This window comes from Nerophis lumbriciformis, linkage group LG07 (assembly GCF_033978685.3).
Source record: "Nerophis lumbriciformis linkage group LG07, RoL_Nlum_v2.1, whole genome shotgun sequence".
NCBI lineage: Eukaryota > Metazoa > Chordata > Actinopteri > Syngnathiformes > Syngnathidae > Nerophis > Nerophis lumbriciformis.
The window spans coordinates 50276341-50292500 of record NC_084554.2 but is presented as its reverse complement, the minus strand read 5'-3'; the positions used below and the strand labels follow the sequence as shown (position 1 = coordinate 50292500).

The 16160-nt window shown below is 36.6% G+C and overlaps 1 protein-coding gene across 1 annotated transcript in view; it reads right to left on the bottom strand.

Annotated features, from left to right (window-relative positions):
• Positions 1 to 1347: 1347 nt before the first annotated feature.
• dlec1 (DLEC1 cilia and flagella associated protein) overlaps positions 1348 to 16160 on the bottom strand; it is a 70767-nt gene continuing 55954 nt past the window's right edge. The window contains exons 32-38 of the mRNA XM_061964892.2: positions 7347 to 7441; positions 7172 to 7256; positions 6891 to 7088; positions 3312 to 3473; positions 3100 to 3250; positions 1957 to 2068; positions 1348 to 1875 (exon numbers count right to left, since the gene is read on the bottom strand). Coding sequence (XP_061820876.1) covers positions 1767 to 1875; positions 1957 to 2068; positions 3100 to 3250; positions 3312 to 3473; positions 6891 to 7088; positions 7172 to 7256; positions 7347 to 7441 — 912 coding nt within the window. The 3' untranslated portion in view covers positions 1348 to 1766. The remainder of the gene's footprint in view (positions 1876 to 1956; positions 2069 to 3099; positions 3251 to 3311; positions 3474 to 6890; positions 7089 to 7171; positions 7257 to 7346; positions 7442 to 16160) is intronic.

Below are 16160 nucleotides of genomic sequence, written 5' to 3'. Positions count from 1 at the left end.
GACCACCTTGCTGTAATTAAAACACACACACATAGGATGCAGACTTTCTTTCTTTTTTACTCCACTTTTTATTATTTTCTCTGGTGATAGTATTTTCAGAATACTGCGGGCCACACTTTGGACAACCCTGATCCATACAATGATTATTTTACTGGTGCTTACATCGTTTTTATGAAACATATTTTCTAATAATTTCACATTTTCGTTTAGCTGCAGCGCTGCATCTCATGTGGCTGAAAAATACTCAAAACATGAGATTATTAGGGCCCGCAATGGCCCATTGCAAAAGGACTCCCAAAGGGAGTCCTTATGCAATGGGACATAAGGACCTATTGTTTTTCTAAGGTTTTATTCTTTCTTATTATTATTCTTCCGCAGCTTTGCGCACTACTTTCACCCCCTTAACATGCTTCAAAACTCACCAAATTTTACACACACATCAGTAATATACGGCAAAACTTTTTATCAAAAAACCAAACCTCAAAACTCAAAATTGCGCTCTAGCGCCCCCTAGGAAAAAGAAAAACTAGACTGCCTGTAACTCCCACTAGGAAGGTCGGACAAACATGAAACAAAATCCTCTATGTAGGTCTGACTCAGACCTAACTTTCATAATGGTACATTCTCGGGCTAAAATCTACAGGAAGTTGGCAATTCCCCCTTCAAGACAAAAAAGTACTAAAAACAGTCACTTTTGCCTCTTTGAGCTGTAATTTGACCCCCTTAACACGCTTCAAAACTCACCGAACTCTACGTACACATCAGGACTGGCTAAAATTGCGATCTAATAAAGAAACCTAACCCCAATTTTAAAAATTGCCCTCTACAGCAATTTTTGAATAAAACTGATAAAAAACTGCTCCTCGGAAGAAAAAAATTACAAAACTGCCTGTAACTCCCACTGGGAAGGTCGGAGAGACATGAAACAAAAACCTCTCCGTAGGTCTCACTTAGACCTACATTTCATAAATTGACTACCCCCAGCTAAAATCAACAGGAAGTTTGCTATTCCCCCTTCAAAACAAATTTTTTGTAAAAACCAGTCACCTTCCTTCAAAAACGAACTCCTCTGAGCGCGTTTGTCGTTTCGCCTTCAAACTAACACAGGAGAGACATTGAACCCTTGCGATTACAACAACAGAAGCGCTTTTTAATTAACTGCTCCGGTTTTGATTTTATGACCCTTCAAAGACCCGCTGCGCTGATGCTGCTGCAATGCTGTTTTTTTAAGATGGCTGCTTAAAAGCAGGAAGCACCAGCGTGCCCACACAATGCAGACAAGGTAGGTACACTAGACAAAAGTCTTGGGACACTTCAGACTAAAAGTAGACAAAAGTATTGGGACACTTAGGACTAGCACCTGCCAAATACGCGGGCCCGAACAACGCTGCTTGCAGCTTTAATTATATTTGAAATGTAATAATTCATCATTTTCAAAAGTCGATTAAAAAAAAGGACCTGTTTTGAAAAAGTGTCATTATAAATATCATAACAAATAATAATAATTGTGTTGAATAGAATCTGAACAGGATCGTCAGGCACGTAAAGAGTCACACTGCTTTAATTACATAAATGTTATTGTGTGGCAACCATGAAAATGTAATATTTTAGTCTCATTAAAGCTATCAGAAAACACACAAAAAGTCAATCGTAATATTATTATTATTATTATTATTGCTGTAAAAAATGACAATCAAGTTTTTAAAAAAAAGAGTCCAGAGAGTGCTTTTTGTTGTGTAACTACTAATATCAAGTATAAGAAGTGGTTAGTGACTGTATATTTGGTGCGATCCCGTGCCCTGGAGCTGCAGGATGAGAGGAGTCCCCAGCAGCGGAGACGTGATGACCACCGAGGACTTGTACTGCATGACCGCACTTCAACACAACACAACACAACACACGAGCGCTCACAAAGCTTGTTCCTCCGGCGCACACCTGGACGTGCTGCGGCGTTACCTGGCCGTGAAGCTGATCTCCAGACGTTGGATGCGGGCGCGGGTGTGCTGCTGGTCCTTGGAGCCCAGGAACCCAGAGCTGGGTGCCATGTGGAAGACGTCGTCAGCTGACTCTGAAAGGTAGGAGCACACACTCGTGGAGCACACACATGTACATGAATTATAATACATATATAAACATATTGTACAATTAAAGACTAATAATCATAATCATACAAATATAATAATAATGAAACACAAGGACGAGACAAACTTCTGTCATATTTAATCAAACTTAAGTTTCATGTAGAACATTTAGACTACATGTTGACTAGATCTGACCAATCGGAGTCTAAGACAAGCAACCAACACGACAACTAACGAGAACAAAGCCCTGACAACCACCATTTGATTGATAAGTGCCTATGACTGCATTCCAGCACTTGTGATTGATAAGCACCTATGACTGTGTTCCAGTACTTTAGAATTGATAAGTACGTTTGACTGGGTTCTAGTACTTGTGATTGATAAGTACCTATGACTGCGTTCCAGTATGTGTGATTGATAAGTACTTATGACTGCATTCCAGCACTTGTGATTGATAAGTACCTATGACTGTGTTCCAGTGCGTGTGATTGATAAGTACCTATGACTGGGTTCCAATACTTTAGAATTGATAAGTACTTTTGACTGCGTTCCAGTACTTATGATTGATAAGTACCTATAACTGTGTTCCAGTACGTGTGATTGATAAGTATCTTTGACTGCGATCCAGTATGTGGGATTGATAAGTACCTATGACTGCATTCCAGCACTTGTGATTGATAAGTACCTATGACTGTGTTCCAGTACGTGTGATTGATAAGTACCTATGACTGTGTTCCAGTGCATGTGATTGATAAGTACCTATGACTGTCTTCCAGTACGTGTTATTGATATGTATCTTTGACTGCGTTCCAGTGCGTGTGATTGATAAGTACCTATGACTGCGTTCCAGTGCGTGTGATTGATAAGTACCTATGATTGCGTTCCAGTGCGTGTGATTGACAAGTACCTATGACTGCGTTCCAGTGCGTGTGATTGATAAGTACCTATGACTGCGTTCCAGTGCGTGTGATTGATAAGAACCTATGACTGCGTTCTAGTATCTGTGATTGATAAGTACCTATGACTGCGTTCCAGTACGTGTGTGAGCCGTCACTGTACAGCTTAATTTCTTTGTTCTGGGTCTGGCCCACGAAGCAGAGGCCAAAGTTGATGGCGTCACAGGACAGCCGCAGAGACGCCAGCCTCAAGTATGTGCAGAGCGGCACCGCCTGCGCACAAACCATCACCTTGAACAACTTGATGACACGAGGAAGAAGAGCAGCCTCAGACCTGCAGGCTGTTGTTGCTGTAGTGGATGATCAGGTCTTCCTGGAACCGCAGCTGCTTGAATCCATTCTCACTGGTCACCTGCGTCACTCCAGGGGGCAACTGGTCTGTGGGCGTCTCCGCGTGCTCCAGGAGTGACAGCGAGCAGTGGAAGGCAACTTGCACCTGCGCCCATCAATGAAGAGTTAAGTTGAGAGTTAAATGTCTGCGCTAATCGATGAAGAGTTAAATTCAACTTTAAATATCTGCACTAATCAATGAAGAGTTAAATTCAACTTTAAATATCTGCACTAATCAATGAAGAGTTAAATTCAACTTTAAATATCTGCACTAATCAATGAAGAGTTATGTTAAGAGTTAAATGTCTGCACTAATCAATGAAGAGTTAAGTTGAGAGTTAAATGTCTGCACTAATCAATGAAGAGTTAAATTCAACTTTAAATATCTGCACTAGTCAATGAAGAGTTACATTAAGAGTTAAATGTCTGTACTAATCAATGAAGAGTTAAATTAAACTTTAAATATCTGCACTAATCAATGAAGAGTTATGTTAAGAGTTAAATATCTGCACTAATCAATGAAGAGTTAAGTTGAGAGTTAAATGTCTGCACTAATCAATGAAGAGTTAAATTCAACTTTAAATATCTGCACTAGTCAATGAAGAGTTACATTAAGAGTTAAATGTCTGTACTAATCAATGAAGAGTTAAATTAAACTTTAAATATCTGCACTAATCAATGAAGAGTTATGTTAAGAGTTAAATGTCTGCACTAATCAATGAAGAGTTAAGTTGAGAGTTAAATGTCTGCACTAATCAATGAAGAGTTAAATTAAACTTTAAATATCTGCACTAATCAATGAAGAGTTAAGTTAAGAGTTACATTTATGCACTAATCAATGAAGAGTTGAGTTAAGAGTTAAATGTCTGCACTAATCAATGAAGAGTTAAATTAAACGTTAAATGTCTGCACTAATCAATGAAGAGTTAAGTTGAGAGTTAAATGTCTGCACTAATCAATGAAGAATTAAGTTGAGAGTTAAATGTCTGCATTAATCAATGAAGAATTAAGTTGAGAGTTAAATGTCTGCACTAATCAATGAAGAGTTGAGAGTTAAATGTCTGCACTAATCAATGAAGCGTTCAATTAAACGTTAAATGTCTGCACTAATCAATGAAAAGTTGAGAGTTAAATGTCTGCACTAATCAATGAAGAGTTAAATTAAACGTTAAATGTCTGCACTAATCAATGAAGAGTTACGTTAAGAGTTAAATATCTGCACTAATCAATGAAGAGTTAAGTTAAGAGTTACATTTCTGCACTAATCAATGAAGAGTTAAGTGTTAAATCCTTGCACCCATTAATGAAGAGTTAAATTAAGAGTTAAATCTTTGCACCAATTAAGGAAGAGTTAAGAGTTAAATCTCTGCACCGATCAATGAGTTAAGAGTTAAATCTCTGCACCCATCAATAAAGAGTTAAAAGTTAAATCTCTGGACCAATCAATGAAGACTTAAGTTAAGTGTTAAATCTTTGCACCCATCAATGAAGAGTTAAGTGTTAAATCTTTGCACTCATAATAAAGAGTTAAGTGTTAAATCTTTGCACTCATAATAAAGAGGTAAGTGTTCAATCTTTGCACCCATCAATGAAGACTTAAGTTAAGTGTTAAATCTTTGCACCCATCAATGAAGAGTTAAGTATTAAATCTTTGCACTCATAATAAAGAGTTAAGTGTTAAATCTTTGCACTCATAATAAAGAGTTAAGTGTTAAATCTTTGCACTCATAATAAAGAGTTAAGTGTTAAATCTTTGCACTCATAATAAAGAGTTAAGTGTTAAATCTTTGCACCCATCAATGAAGACTTAAGTGTTAAATCTTTGCACTCATAATAAAGAATTAAGTGTTAAATCTTTGCACTCATAATAAAGAGTTAAGTGTTAAATCTTTGCACTCATAAAAAAGAGTTAAGTGTTAAATCTTTGCACTCATAATAAAGAGTTAAGTGTTAAATCTTTGCACTCATAATAAAGAGTTAAGTGTTAAATCTTTGCACTCATAATAAAGAGTTAAGTGTTAAATCTTTGCACTCATAATAAAGAGTTAAGTGTTAAATCTTTGCACTCATAATAAAGAGTTAAGTGTTAAATCTTTGCACTCATAATAAAGAGTTAAGTGTTAAATCTTTGCACTCATAATAAAGAGTTAAGTGTTAAATCTTCGCACTCATAATAAAGAGTTAAGTGTTAAATCTTTGCACTCATAATAAAGAGTTAAGTGTTAAATCTTTGCACTCATAATAAAGAGTTAAGTGTTAGATATTTGCACCCATCAATGAAGAGTTAATATAAGAGTTAAAATTCTGCTCTAATCAATGAAGAGTTAAGTGTTAAATCTTTGCACCCAATATTGAAGAGTTAAATCTATGCACCAATTAAGGAAGTTAATTTAAGTGTGAACAACGTGCACCGAACAATGAAAGAGTTAAGTTAAATTAAGAGTTTAAGCCGTGCACCAATCAATGAAGAAGTTAAGTTAAGAGTTAAAGCCGTGCACCAATCTATGAAAGTGTTAAGTTAAGAGTTAAAGCCATGCACCAATCTATGAAAGAGTTAAATTAAGTTAAGAGTTGCAGCTGTGCACCAATCAATGAAAGAGTTAAGTTAAGTTAAGAGTTAAAGCCATGCACCAATCTATGAAAGTGTTAAGATAAGTTAAGAGTTAAAGCCATGCACCAATCAATGAAAGTGTTAAGTTAAGTTAAGAGTTAAAGCCATGCACCAATCAATGAAAGTGTTAAGTTAAGTTAAGAGTTAAAGCCATGCACCAATCAATGAAAGAGTTAAGTTAAGAGTTAAAGCCATGCACCAATCTATGAAAGTGTTAAGTTAAGTTAAGAGTTAAAGCCATGCACCAATCAATGAAAGTGTTAAGTTAAGTTAAGAGTTAAAGCCATGCACCAATCAATGAAAGAGTTAAGTTAAGAGTTAAAGCCATGCACCAATCTATGAAAGTGTTAAGTTAAGAGTTAAAGCCATGCACCAATCAATGAAAGTGTTAAGTTAAGTTAAGAGTTAAAGCCATGCACCAATCTATGAAAGTGTTAAGTTAAGTTAAGAGTTAAAGCCATGCACCAATCAATGAAAGAGTTAAGTTAAGAGTTAAAGCCATGCACCAATCAATGAAAGTGTTAAGTTAAGTTAAGAGTTGCCGCTGTGCACCAATCAATGAAAGAGTTAAGTAAAGCAGCTGTGCACCAATCAATGAAAGAGTTAAGTTAAGAGTTGTAGCCATGCACCAATCAATGAAGGAGTTAAGGTAAGTTAAGAGTTGCAGCTGTGCACCAATCAATGAAGGAGTAAAGTAAAGTTAAGTAAAGCAGCTGTGCACCAATCAATGAAAGAGTTAAGTTAAGAGTTGTAGCCATGCACCAATCAATGAAGGAGTTAAGGTAAGTTAAGAGTTGCAGCTGTGCACCAATCAATGAAGGAGTAAAGTAAAGTTAAGTAAAGCAGCTGTGCGCCAATCAACGAAGGAGTTAAGTTAAGGTAAGTTAAGAGTTGCAGCTGTGCTGCTGGCACCTGTGTGCTGTTCTGCGGTTGTAGCAGCACAGAGTCCGAGTCAGCAGAGGTGGTTTTCCCCGAGGTGCTGGTCTCTCCTCGATGTAGGACCTGAGACACTGAAAATGGCGAGCGAGTGCTGAGCTTGAAGCGCAGGGGCATGTCAGTCGGGTTCTTCAGAAGGAACGTCTGCATGTCGCTGAACTCCTGCACTGAAACCTGCTCAACAATACATTCTCATATCATATCATATATATATATATATATATATACATATATATAATCACATCTGGATTCCTGACCTGGTCTGCTTCCATTACGAGTAAATCTCCGGCGGAGGCCTGAAAGGTCAACATTCCTTGGTCGTCCTCCATCTGCACCAACAGTCTGCAGCAGCAGCAGGAAGCACGACCATCATCATCATCAGTGCGCCTCTAAGCTCCTCCCCCTCGCGGGAATGACGTGTGATATTCTTACACTGCAGGCTTGACCACGGCGAGCAGATCCACCCTGATGGGATCCAAATCCAGACCCTGGAGTCGGCGGACTCTGCCTGGGACGCGCACAGCCTCCTGTAACGCACGCCACACTCACTGCGCTCAATATTTCCACTCATCGCTTAAGCTCCGCCTCCATTCTGTGATAGAGGTATTTATTGAAGTTGGTAAGTGTAGCGACACGACTGAAACACCACATCCAAGTACGGATCCATTGCTGGTTACCATAGCGACTGAGATCGGTCGAGCATAGAATGTAGATCGTAGGTACTGACATTTCAGTATCGATCCGCACATCACTGATAACAATACTTGTTAGAAATGTACTGGTGGTATTATTCAATTAGTGGAGCGGCTCCACACTGTGTATGAACATACACATACAGAGTTAGCTGGGAAAGCACAAATAATTGAGTATGAGCCAGAGGGGGCCGGCTTATTGGAAATCGTACGATACTGATCTTCATTTAAATATCTCTAAACCACAATAATTGTGTGAATGCTCCAAAGCAAATTGACAAATTCCGAGATTTCCCAGATTTCCAGGTTTTCCGGGACATTTTTCCCCATTCAAAATGAAACTTTCACCATTTCCACATTTTTCAAGCTATTCAAACCATTCCACCTTCAACATATTCCACTCATCCCGGACATACAAACTATCGTTTTTACAAGTTACAAAAAAATTCCAGGAATTCCCAGCTTTCCCATTTTTTCAAACCCTTCTTTCTGCCAACTACTAATTTTTCAATTCACTTCAACCGTTCCACCGTCAAATCAGTCCTCTTAATCAGGACAAAAAACGACATTTTTGAACTGGAAAAATTCCCGGTTTTCCCAAAATTTCCAAATTTTCAGGAAGTTTCCATTGAAATGAATGAGACATTTTCCCAAGTTGCACAATTCCCACATTTTTCAAGCTATTCAAACCATTCCAACATCAACACATTCCACTCAACCTATACATTCAAACTGTCATTTTTCCAAGTTCCAAAAAATTCCAGGAAATCCCAGAATTCCCGTTTTTTCAAACCATTTTTTCTGTTGACTACTCCTTCCACATTTTTCAACCCACTTCAACCGTTCCACCGTCAAATCATCCCTCTTAACCAGGACAATAACAAAGTTGTTTTTTGAACTGGAAAAATTCCCGGTTTTCCCGAAATTCCAGGAACTCCATAATACTATTTCTCAATCAAAAATGTTACTACTTCAACATTTCTCGACCATTTTGAAAAATTTCAACACCGACCATTTCAACTCATTAAGAAAATTCTGAGTTTTTTTTAGCATTTTCAAAAAAAATCCCTCTTTTCCAGGAATCCCCAAATTTCCATGAAATTCTCATTGAAAAGAATGGGAATTTTTTTTCTCTAACCTTATTTCCAACCTTCTTTAGTGCGATGACTCCTTTCACATTTTTCAACCCATTTTTCAACCCATTTTTCAACCCATTTTTCAACCCATTTCAACCGTTCCACTGTCAAAACATTCCTCTTAGTCAGGACAAAAAAAAAAGTTGGTTTAAGAACTTGAAAAATTCCCGGTTTTCCCGAAATTCCGTAGTACCATTTTTCAATTTAAAAACTGTTACTACTTCAACAGTTCTATATAAACTATTCCAACACCAACCAATTCAGCTCATTCAGGACATTCATGCTCCTAATCATTTTTAAAAAATCCCGCTTTTCCCAAAATTCCCAGGAAGTTCCCATTGAAATGAATAGGACATTTTCCCAAGTTGCACAATTCCCACACTTTTCAAGTTATTCAAACCATTCCAACATCAACACATTCCACTCAACCTGGACATTCAAACTATCATTTTTACACATTCCAAAAAATTCCAGGAAATCCCAGAATTCCCGTTGTTCCAAACCCTTTTTTCTGTCGATTACTCCTTCCACATTTTTCAACCCATTTCAACCGTTCCACTATCAAAACATTCCTCTTGATCAGGACAAAAAACAAGGTTATTTTTTGAACTGGAAAAATTCCCGTTTTTTCTGAAATTCCAGGAATTCCGTAATACTATTTCTCAATTAAAAATGTTACTCCTTCAACATTTCTCGACCGATTTAAACAAATCCAACACCAACCAATTCAGCTCATTCAGGACATTCATGCTCCTAATCATTTTCTAAAAAATACCGCTTTTCCCAAATTTCCAGGAAGTTCCCATTGAAATGAATGGGACATTTTCCCAAGTTGCACAATTCTATATTTTTCAACCTATTCAAACCATTCCACCTTCAACATATTCCACTCATCCTGGACATACAAACTATCAAAAATAAAAATGGAAATTTGGGGATTCCTGGAAAAGAGAGATTTTTTTTGAAAATGCTAAAAAAAAACTCTTGAATTTTCTGAATGAGTTGAAATGGTCGGAGTCGGAATTTTTCAAAACGGTCGAGAAATGTTGAAGTAGTAACATTTTTAATTGAGAAATAGGGAAAAAAACGGGAATTTTTCCAGTGATTAAGAGGATTGATTTGACAATGGAACGGTTGAAGTGGGTTGAAAAATGTGGAAGGAGTAGTCGACAGAAAAAAGGGCTCGAAAAAATGGGAAAGCTGGGAATTCCTGGAATTTTTTGGAACTTGGAAACATAGTTTGAATGTCCAGGTTGAGTTGAATATGTTGATGTTGGAATGGTTTGAATAGCTTGAAAAATGTAGGAATTGTGCAACTTGGAAAAATGTCCCATTCATTTCAATGGGAACTTCCTGGAAATTTTGGGAAAAGCGGGATTTTTTAGAAAATGATTAGGAGCATGAATGTCCTGAATGAGATGAATTGGTTGGTGTTGGAATTGTTTAAATCGGTCAAGAACTGTTGAAGTAGTAACAGTTTTTTAATTGAAAAATGGTACTGTGGAAATTTCGGGAAAACCGGGAATTTTTCAAGTTCTTAAACCAACTTTTTTTTTTGTCCTGACTAAGAGGAATGTTTTGACAGTGGAACGGTTGAAATGGGTTGAAAAATGTGAAAGGAGTCACCGCACTAAAGAAGGTTGGAAATAAGGTTAGAGAAAAAAATGTCCCATTCTTTTCAATGAGAATTTCATGGAAATTTGGGGATTCCTGGAAAAGAGGGATTTTTTTGAAAATGCTTAAAAAAAAACTCAGAATTTTCTTATTGAGTTGGAATTTTTCAAAACGGTCGAGAAATGTTGAAGTAGTAACATTTTTGATTGAGAAATAGTATTGCGGAATTCCTGGAATTTCGGGAAAACCGGGAATTTTTCCAGTTCAAAAAACTACTTTGTTATTGTCCTGGTTAAGAGGAATGATTTGACAATGCAACGGTTGAAGTGGATTGAAAAATGTGGAAGGAGTAGTCGGCAGAAAAAAGGGTTTGAAAAATAGGGAAAGCTGGGAATTCCTGGAATTTTTTGGAACTTGGAAACATTATAGTTTGAATGTCCAGGTTGAGTGGAATATGTTGATGTTGGAATGGTTTGAATAGGTTGAAAAATGTGGGAATTGTGCAACTTGGAAAAATGTCCCATTCATTTCAATGGGAACTTCCTGGAAATTTTGGGAAAAGCGGGATTTTTTAGAAAATAAATTAGGAGCATGAATGTCCTGAATGAGATGAATTGGTTGGTGTTGGAATTGTTTAAATCGGTCAAGAACTGTTGAAGTAGTAACAGTTTTTTAATTGAAAAATGGTACTGCGGAAATTTAGGGGAAACCGGGAATTTTTCAAGTTCTTGAACCAACTTTTTTTTTTGTCCTGACTAAGAGGAATGTTTTGACAGTGGAACGGTTGAAATGGGTTGAAAAATGTGAAAGGAGTCACCGCACTAAAGAAGGTTGGAAATAAGGTTAGAGAAAAAAATGTCCCATTCTTTTCAATGAGAATTTCATGGAAATTTGGGGAGTCCTGAAAAAGAGGGATTTTTTTGAAAATGCTAAAAAAAAACTCAGAATTTTCTTATTGAGTTGAAATAGTCGGTGTATGAATTTTTCAAAACGGTCAAGAAATGTTGAAGTAGTAACATTTTTGATTGAGAAATAGTATTGCGGAATTCCTGGAATTTCGGGAAAACCGGGAATTTTTCCAGTTCAAAAAACTACTTTGTTATTGTCCTGGTTAAGAGGAATGATTTGACGGTGGAACTGTTGAAGTGGGTTGAAAAATGTGGAAGGAGTAGTCAACAGAAAAAAGGGTTTGAAAAAATGGGAAAGCTGGGAATTCCTGGAATTTTTTGGAACTTGGAAACATTATAGTTTGAATGTCCAGGTTGAGTGGAATGTGTTGATGTTGGAATGGTTTGAATAGCTTGAAAAATGTAGGAATTGTGCAACTTGGAAAAATGTCCCATTCATTTCAATGGGAACTTCCTGGAAATTTTGGGAAAAGCGGGATTTTTTAGAAAATGATTAGGAGCATGAATGTCCTGAATGAGCTGAATTGGTTGGTTTTGGAATTGTTTAAATCGGTCAAGAACTGTTGAAGTAGTAACAGTTTTTTAATTGAAAAATGGTACTGCGGAAATTTCGGGAAAACCGGGAATTTTTCAAGTTCTTAAACCAACTTTTTTTTTTGTCCTGACTAAGAGGAATGTTTTGACAGTGGAACGGTTGAAATGGGTTGAAAAATGGGTTGAAAAATGTGAAAGGAGTCATCACACTAAAGAAGGTTGGAAATAAGGTTAGAGAAAAAAATGTCCCATTCTTTTCAATGAGAATTTCATGGGAATTTGGGGATTCCTGGAAAAGAGGGATTTTTTTGAAAATGCTAAAAAAAAACTCATTATTGAGTTGAAATAGTCGGTGTTGGAATTTTTCAAAACGGTCGAGAAATGTTGAAGTAGTAACATTTTTGATTGAGAAATAGCATTGCGGAATTCCTGGAATTTCGGGAAAACCGGAAATTTTTCCGGTTCAAAAAACTACTTTGTTATTGTCCTGGTTAAGAGGAATGATTTGACGGTGGAACTGTTGAAGTGGGTTGAAAAATGTGGAAGGAGTAGTCGACAGAAAAAAGGGTTTGAAAAATAGGAAAAGCTGGGAATTCCTGGAATTTTTTGGAACTTGGAAAAATGATAGTTTGAATGTCCAGGTTGAGTGGAATGTGTTGATGTTGGAATGGTTTGAATAGCTTGAAAAATGTAGGAATTGTGCAACTTGGAAAAATGTCCCATTCATTTCAATGGGAACTTCCTGGAAATTTTGGGAAAAGCGGGATTTTTTAGAAAATGATTAGGAGCATGAATGTCCTGAATGAGCTGAATTGGTTGGTGTTGGAATTGTTTAAATCGGCCAAGAACTGTTGAAGTAGTAACAGTTTTTTAATTGAAAAATGGTACTGCGGAAATTTCGGGAAAACCGGGAATTTTTCAAGTTCTTAAACCAACTTTTTTTTTTGTCCTGACTAAGAGGAATGTTTTGACAGTGGAACGGTTGAAATGGGTTGAAAAATGTGAAAGGAGTCATCGCACTAAAAAAGGTTGGATATAAGTTTAGAGAAAAAAAATTCCCATTCTATTCAATGAGAATTTCATGGAAATTTGGGGATTCCTGGAAAAGGGGAATTTTTTTTGAAAATGCTAAAAAAAACTCTGAATTTTCTGAATGAGTTGAAATGGTCGGTGTCGGAATTTTTCAAAACTGTCGAGAAATGTTGAAGTAGTAACATTTTTCCCAAAATCCCCAAATTTCCAGGAAGTTCCCATTGAAATGAATGGGACATTTTCCCAAGTTGCACAATTCCCACATTTTTCAAGCTATTCAAACCATTCCAACTTCAACACATTCCACTCAACCTGGACATTCAAACTATCATTTTTCCAAGTTCCAAAAAATTCCAGGAAATCCCAGAATTCCCGTTTTTCCAAACCCTTTTTTCTGTCGACTACTCCTTCAAACATTTTTCAACCCACTTCAACCGTTCCACCGTCAAATCATTCCTCTTGATCAGGACAAAAAACAAGGTTGTTTTTTGAACTGGAAAAATTCCTGTTTTTTCCGAAATTCCAGGAATTCTGTAATACTATTTCTCAATTAAAAAACTGTTACTACTCCAACAGTTCTTGACCAATTTAAAGAATTCCAACACCAACCAATTCAGCTCATTCAGGACATTCATGCTCCTAATCATTTTTTTTTAAATCCCGCTTTTCCCAAATTTCCAGGAAGTTCCCATTGAAATGAATGGGACACTTTCCCAAGTTACACAATTCCCACAATTTTCAAGCTGTTCAAACCATTCCAACATCAACACATTCCACTCAACCTGGACATTCAAACTATCATGTTTCCAAGTTCCAGAAAAATCCAGGAAATCCCAGAATTCCCGTTTTTCCAAACCCTTTTTTCTGTCGACTACTCCTTCCACATTTTCAACCCATTTCAACCGTTCCACCGTCAAATCATTCCTCTTGATCAGGACAAAAAAGAAAGTTGTTTTTTGAGCTGGAAAAATCCCCATTTTTTCAGAAATTCCATATACTATTTCTCAAAAAAATCCCGCTTTTTCCAAAATCCCCAAATTTCCAGGAAGTTCCCATTGAAATGAATGGGACACTTTCCCAAGTTGCACAATTCCCACATTTTTCAAGCTATTCAAACCATTCCAACATCAACACATTCCACCCAACCTGGACATTCAAACTATCATTTTTACACATTCCAAAAAATTCCAGGAAATCCCAGAATTCCCGTTTTTCCAAACCCTTTTTTTCTGTCGACTACTCCTTCCACATTTTTCAACCTATTTCAACCGTTCCACCATCAAATAATTCCTCTCGATCAGGACAAAAAACAAGGTTGTTTTTTGAACTAGAAAAATTCCTGTTTTTTCCGAAATTCCAGGAATTCTGTAATACTATTTCTCAATTAAAAAACTGTTACTACTCCAACAGTTCTTGACCAATTTAAACAATTCCAACTTCAACCAATACAACTCATTCAGGACATTCATGCTCCTAATCATTTTCAAAAAAATCACGCTTTTCCCAAATTTCCAGGAAGTTCCCATTGAAATGAATGGGACGTTTTCCCAAGTTGCACAATTCCCAAATTTTTCAACTTATTCAAACCATTCCAACATCAACACATTCCACTCATTCTGGTCATTCAAACTATAATGTTTCCAAGTTCCCAAAAAATCCAGGAAATCCCAGAATTCCCGTTTTTTCAAACCCTTTTTTCTGTCAACTACTCCTTCCACATTTTTCAACCCACTTCAACCGTTCCACCGTCAAATCATTCCTCTTGATCAGGACAAAAACAAGGTTATTTTTTGAACTGGAAAAATTCCCGGTTTTCCCTATTTCTCAATTAAAAATGTTACTACTTCAACATTTCTCGACCGTTTAGAAAAATTCCGACACCGACCATTTCAACTCATTCAGAACATTCAGAGTTGTTTTTTTTAGCATTTTCAAAAAAAAATCCTCTTTTCCAGGAATCCCCAAATTTCCATGAAATTCTCATTGGATGGGAATTTTTTTTCTCTAACCTTATTTCCAACCTTTTTTAGGATGACTCCTTTCACATTTTTCAACCCATTTCAACCGTTCCACTGTTAAATCATTCCTCTTGATCAGGACAAAAAACTAAGTTGTTTTTTGAACTGGAAAAATTCCTGTTTTTTACGAAATTCCAGGAATTCCGTAATACTATTTCTCAATTAAAAATGTTACTACTTCAACATTTCTCGACCGATTTAAACAATTCCAACACCAACCAATTCAGCTCATTCAGGACATTCATGCTCCTAATCATTTTCAAAAAAATCCCGCTTTTCCCAAATTTCCAGGAAGTTCCTATTGAAATGAATGGGACATTTTCCCAAGTTGCACAATTCCCACATTTTTCAAGCTATTCAAACCATTCCAACATCAACACATTCCACTCATCCTGGTCATTCAAACTATAATTTTTACACATTCCAAAAAATTCCAGGAAATCCCAGATTTCCCGTTGTTCCAAACCCTTTTTTCTGTCAACTACTCCTTCCACATTTTTCAACCCATTTCAACCGTTCAACTATCAAAACATTCCTCTTGATCAGGACAAAAAACAAGGTTGTTTTTTGAACTGGAAAAATTCCCGTTTTTTCTGAAATTCCAGGAATTCCGTAATACTATTTCTCAATTAAAATTGTTACTACTTCAATATTTCACGACCAATTTAAACAATTCCGACACCAACCAATTCAGCTCATTCAGGACATTCATGCTCCTAATCATTTTCTAAAAAATACCGCTTTTCCCAAAATTCCCAGGAAGTTCCCATTGAAATGAATAGGACATTTTCCCAAGTTGCACAATTCCCACAATTTTCAAGCTATTCAAACCATCCCAACATCAACACATTCCACTCAACCTGGACATTCAAACTATCATTTTTACACATTCCAAAAAATTCCAGGAAATCCCAGATTTCCCGTTGTTCCAAACCCTTTTTTCTGTCAACTACTCCTTCCACATTTTTCAACCCATTTCAACCGTTCAACTATCAAAACATTCCTCTTGATCAGGACAAAAAACAAGGTTGTTTTTTGAACTGGAAAAATTCCCGTTTTTTCTAAAATTCCAGGAATTCCGTAATACTATTTCTCAATTAAAATTGTTACTACTTCAATATTTCACGACCAATTTAAACAATTCCGACACCAACCAATTCAGCTCATTCAGGACATTCATGCTCCTAATCATTTTCTAAAAAATACCGCTTTTCCCAAATTTCCAGGAAGTTCCCATTGAAATGAATGGGACATTTTCCCAAGTTGCACAATTCCCAAAATGCTAAAAAAAACTCTGAATTTTCTGAATGAG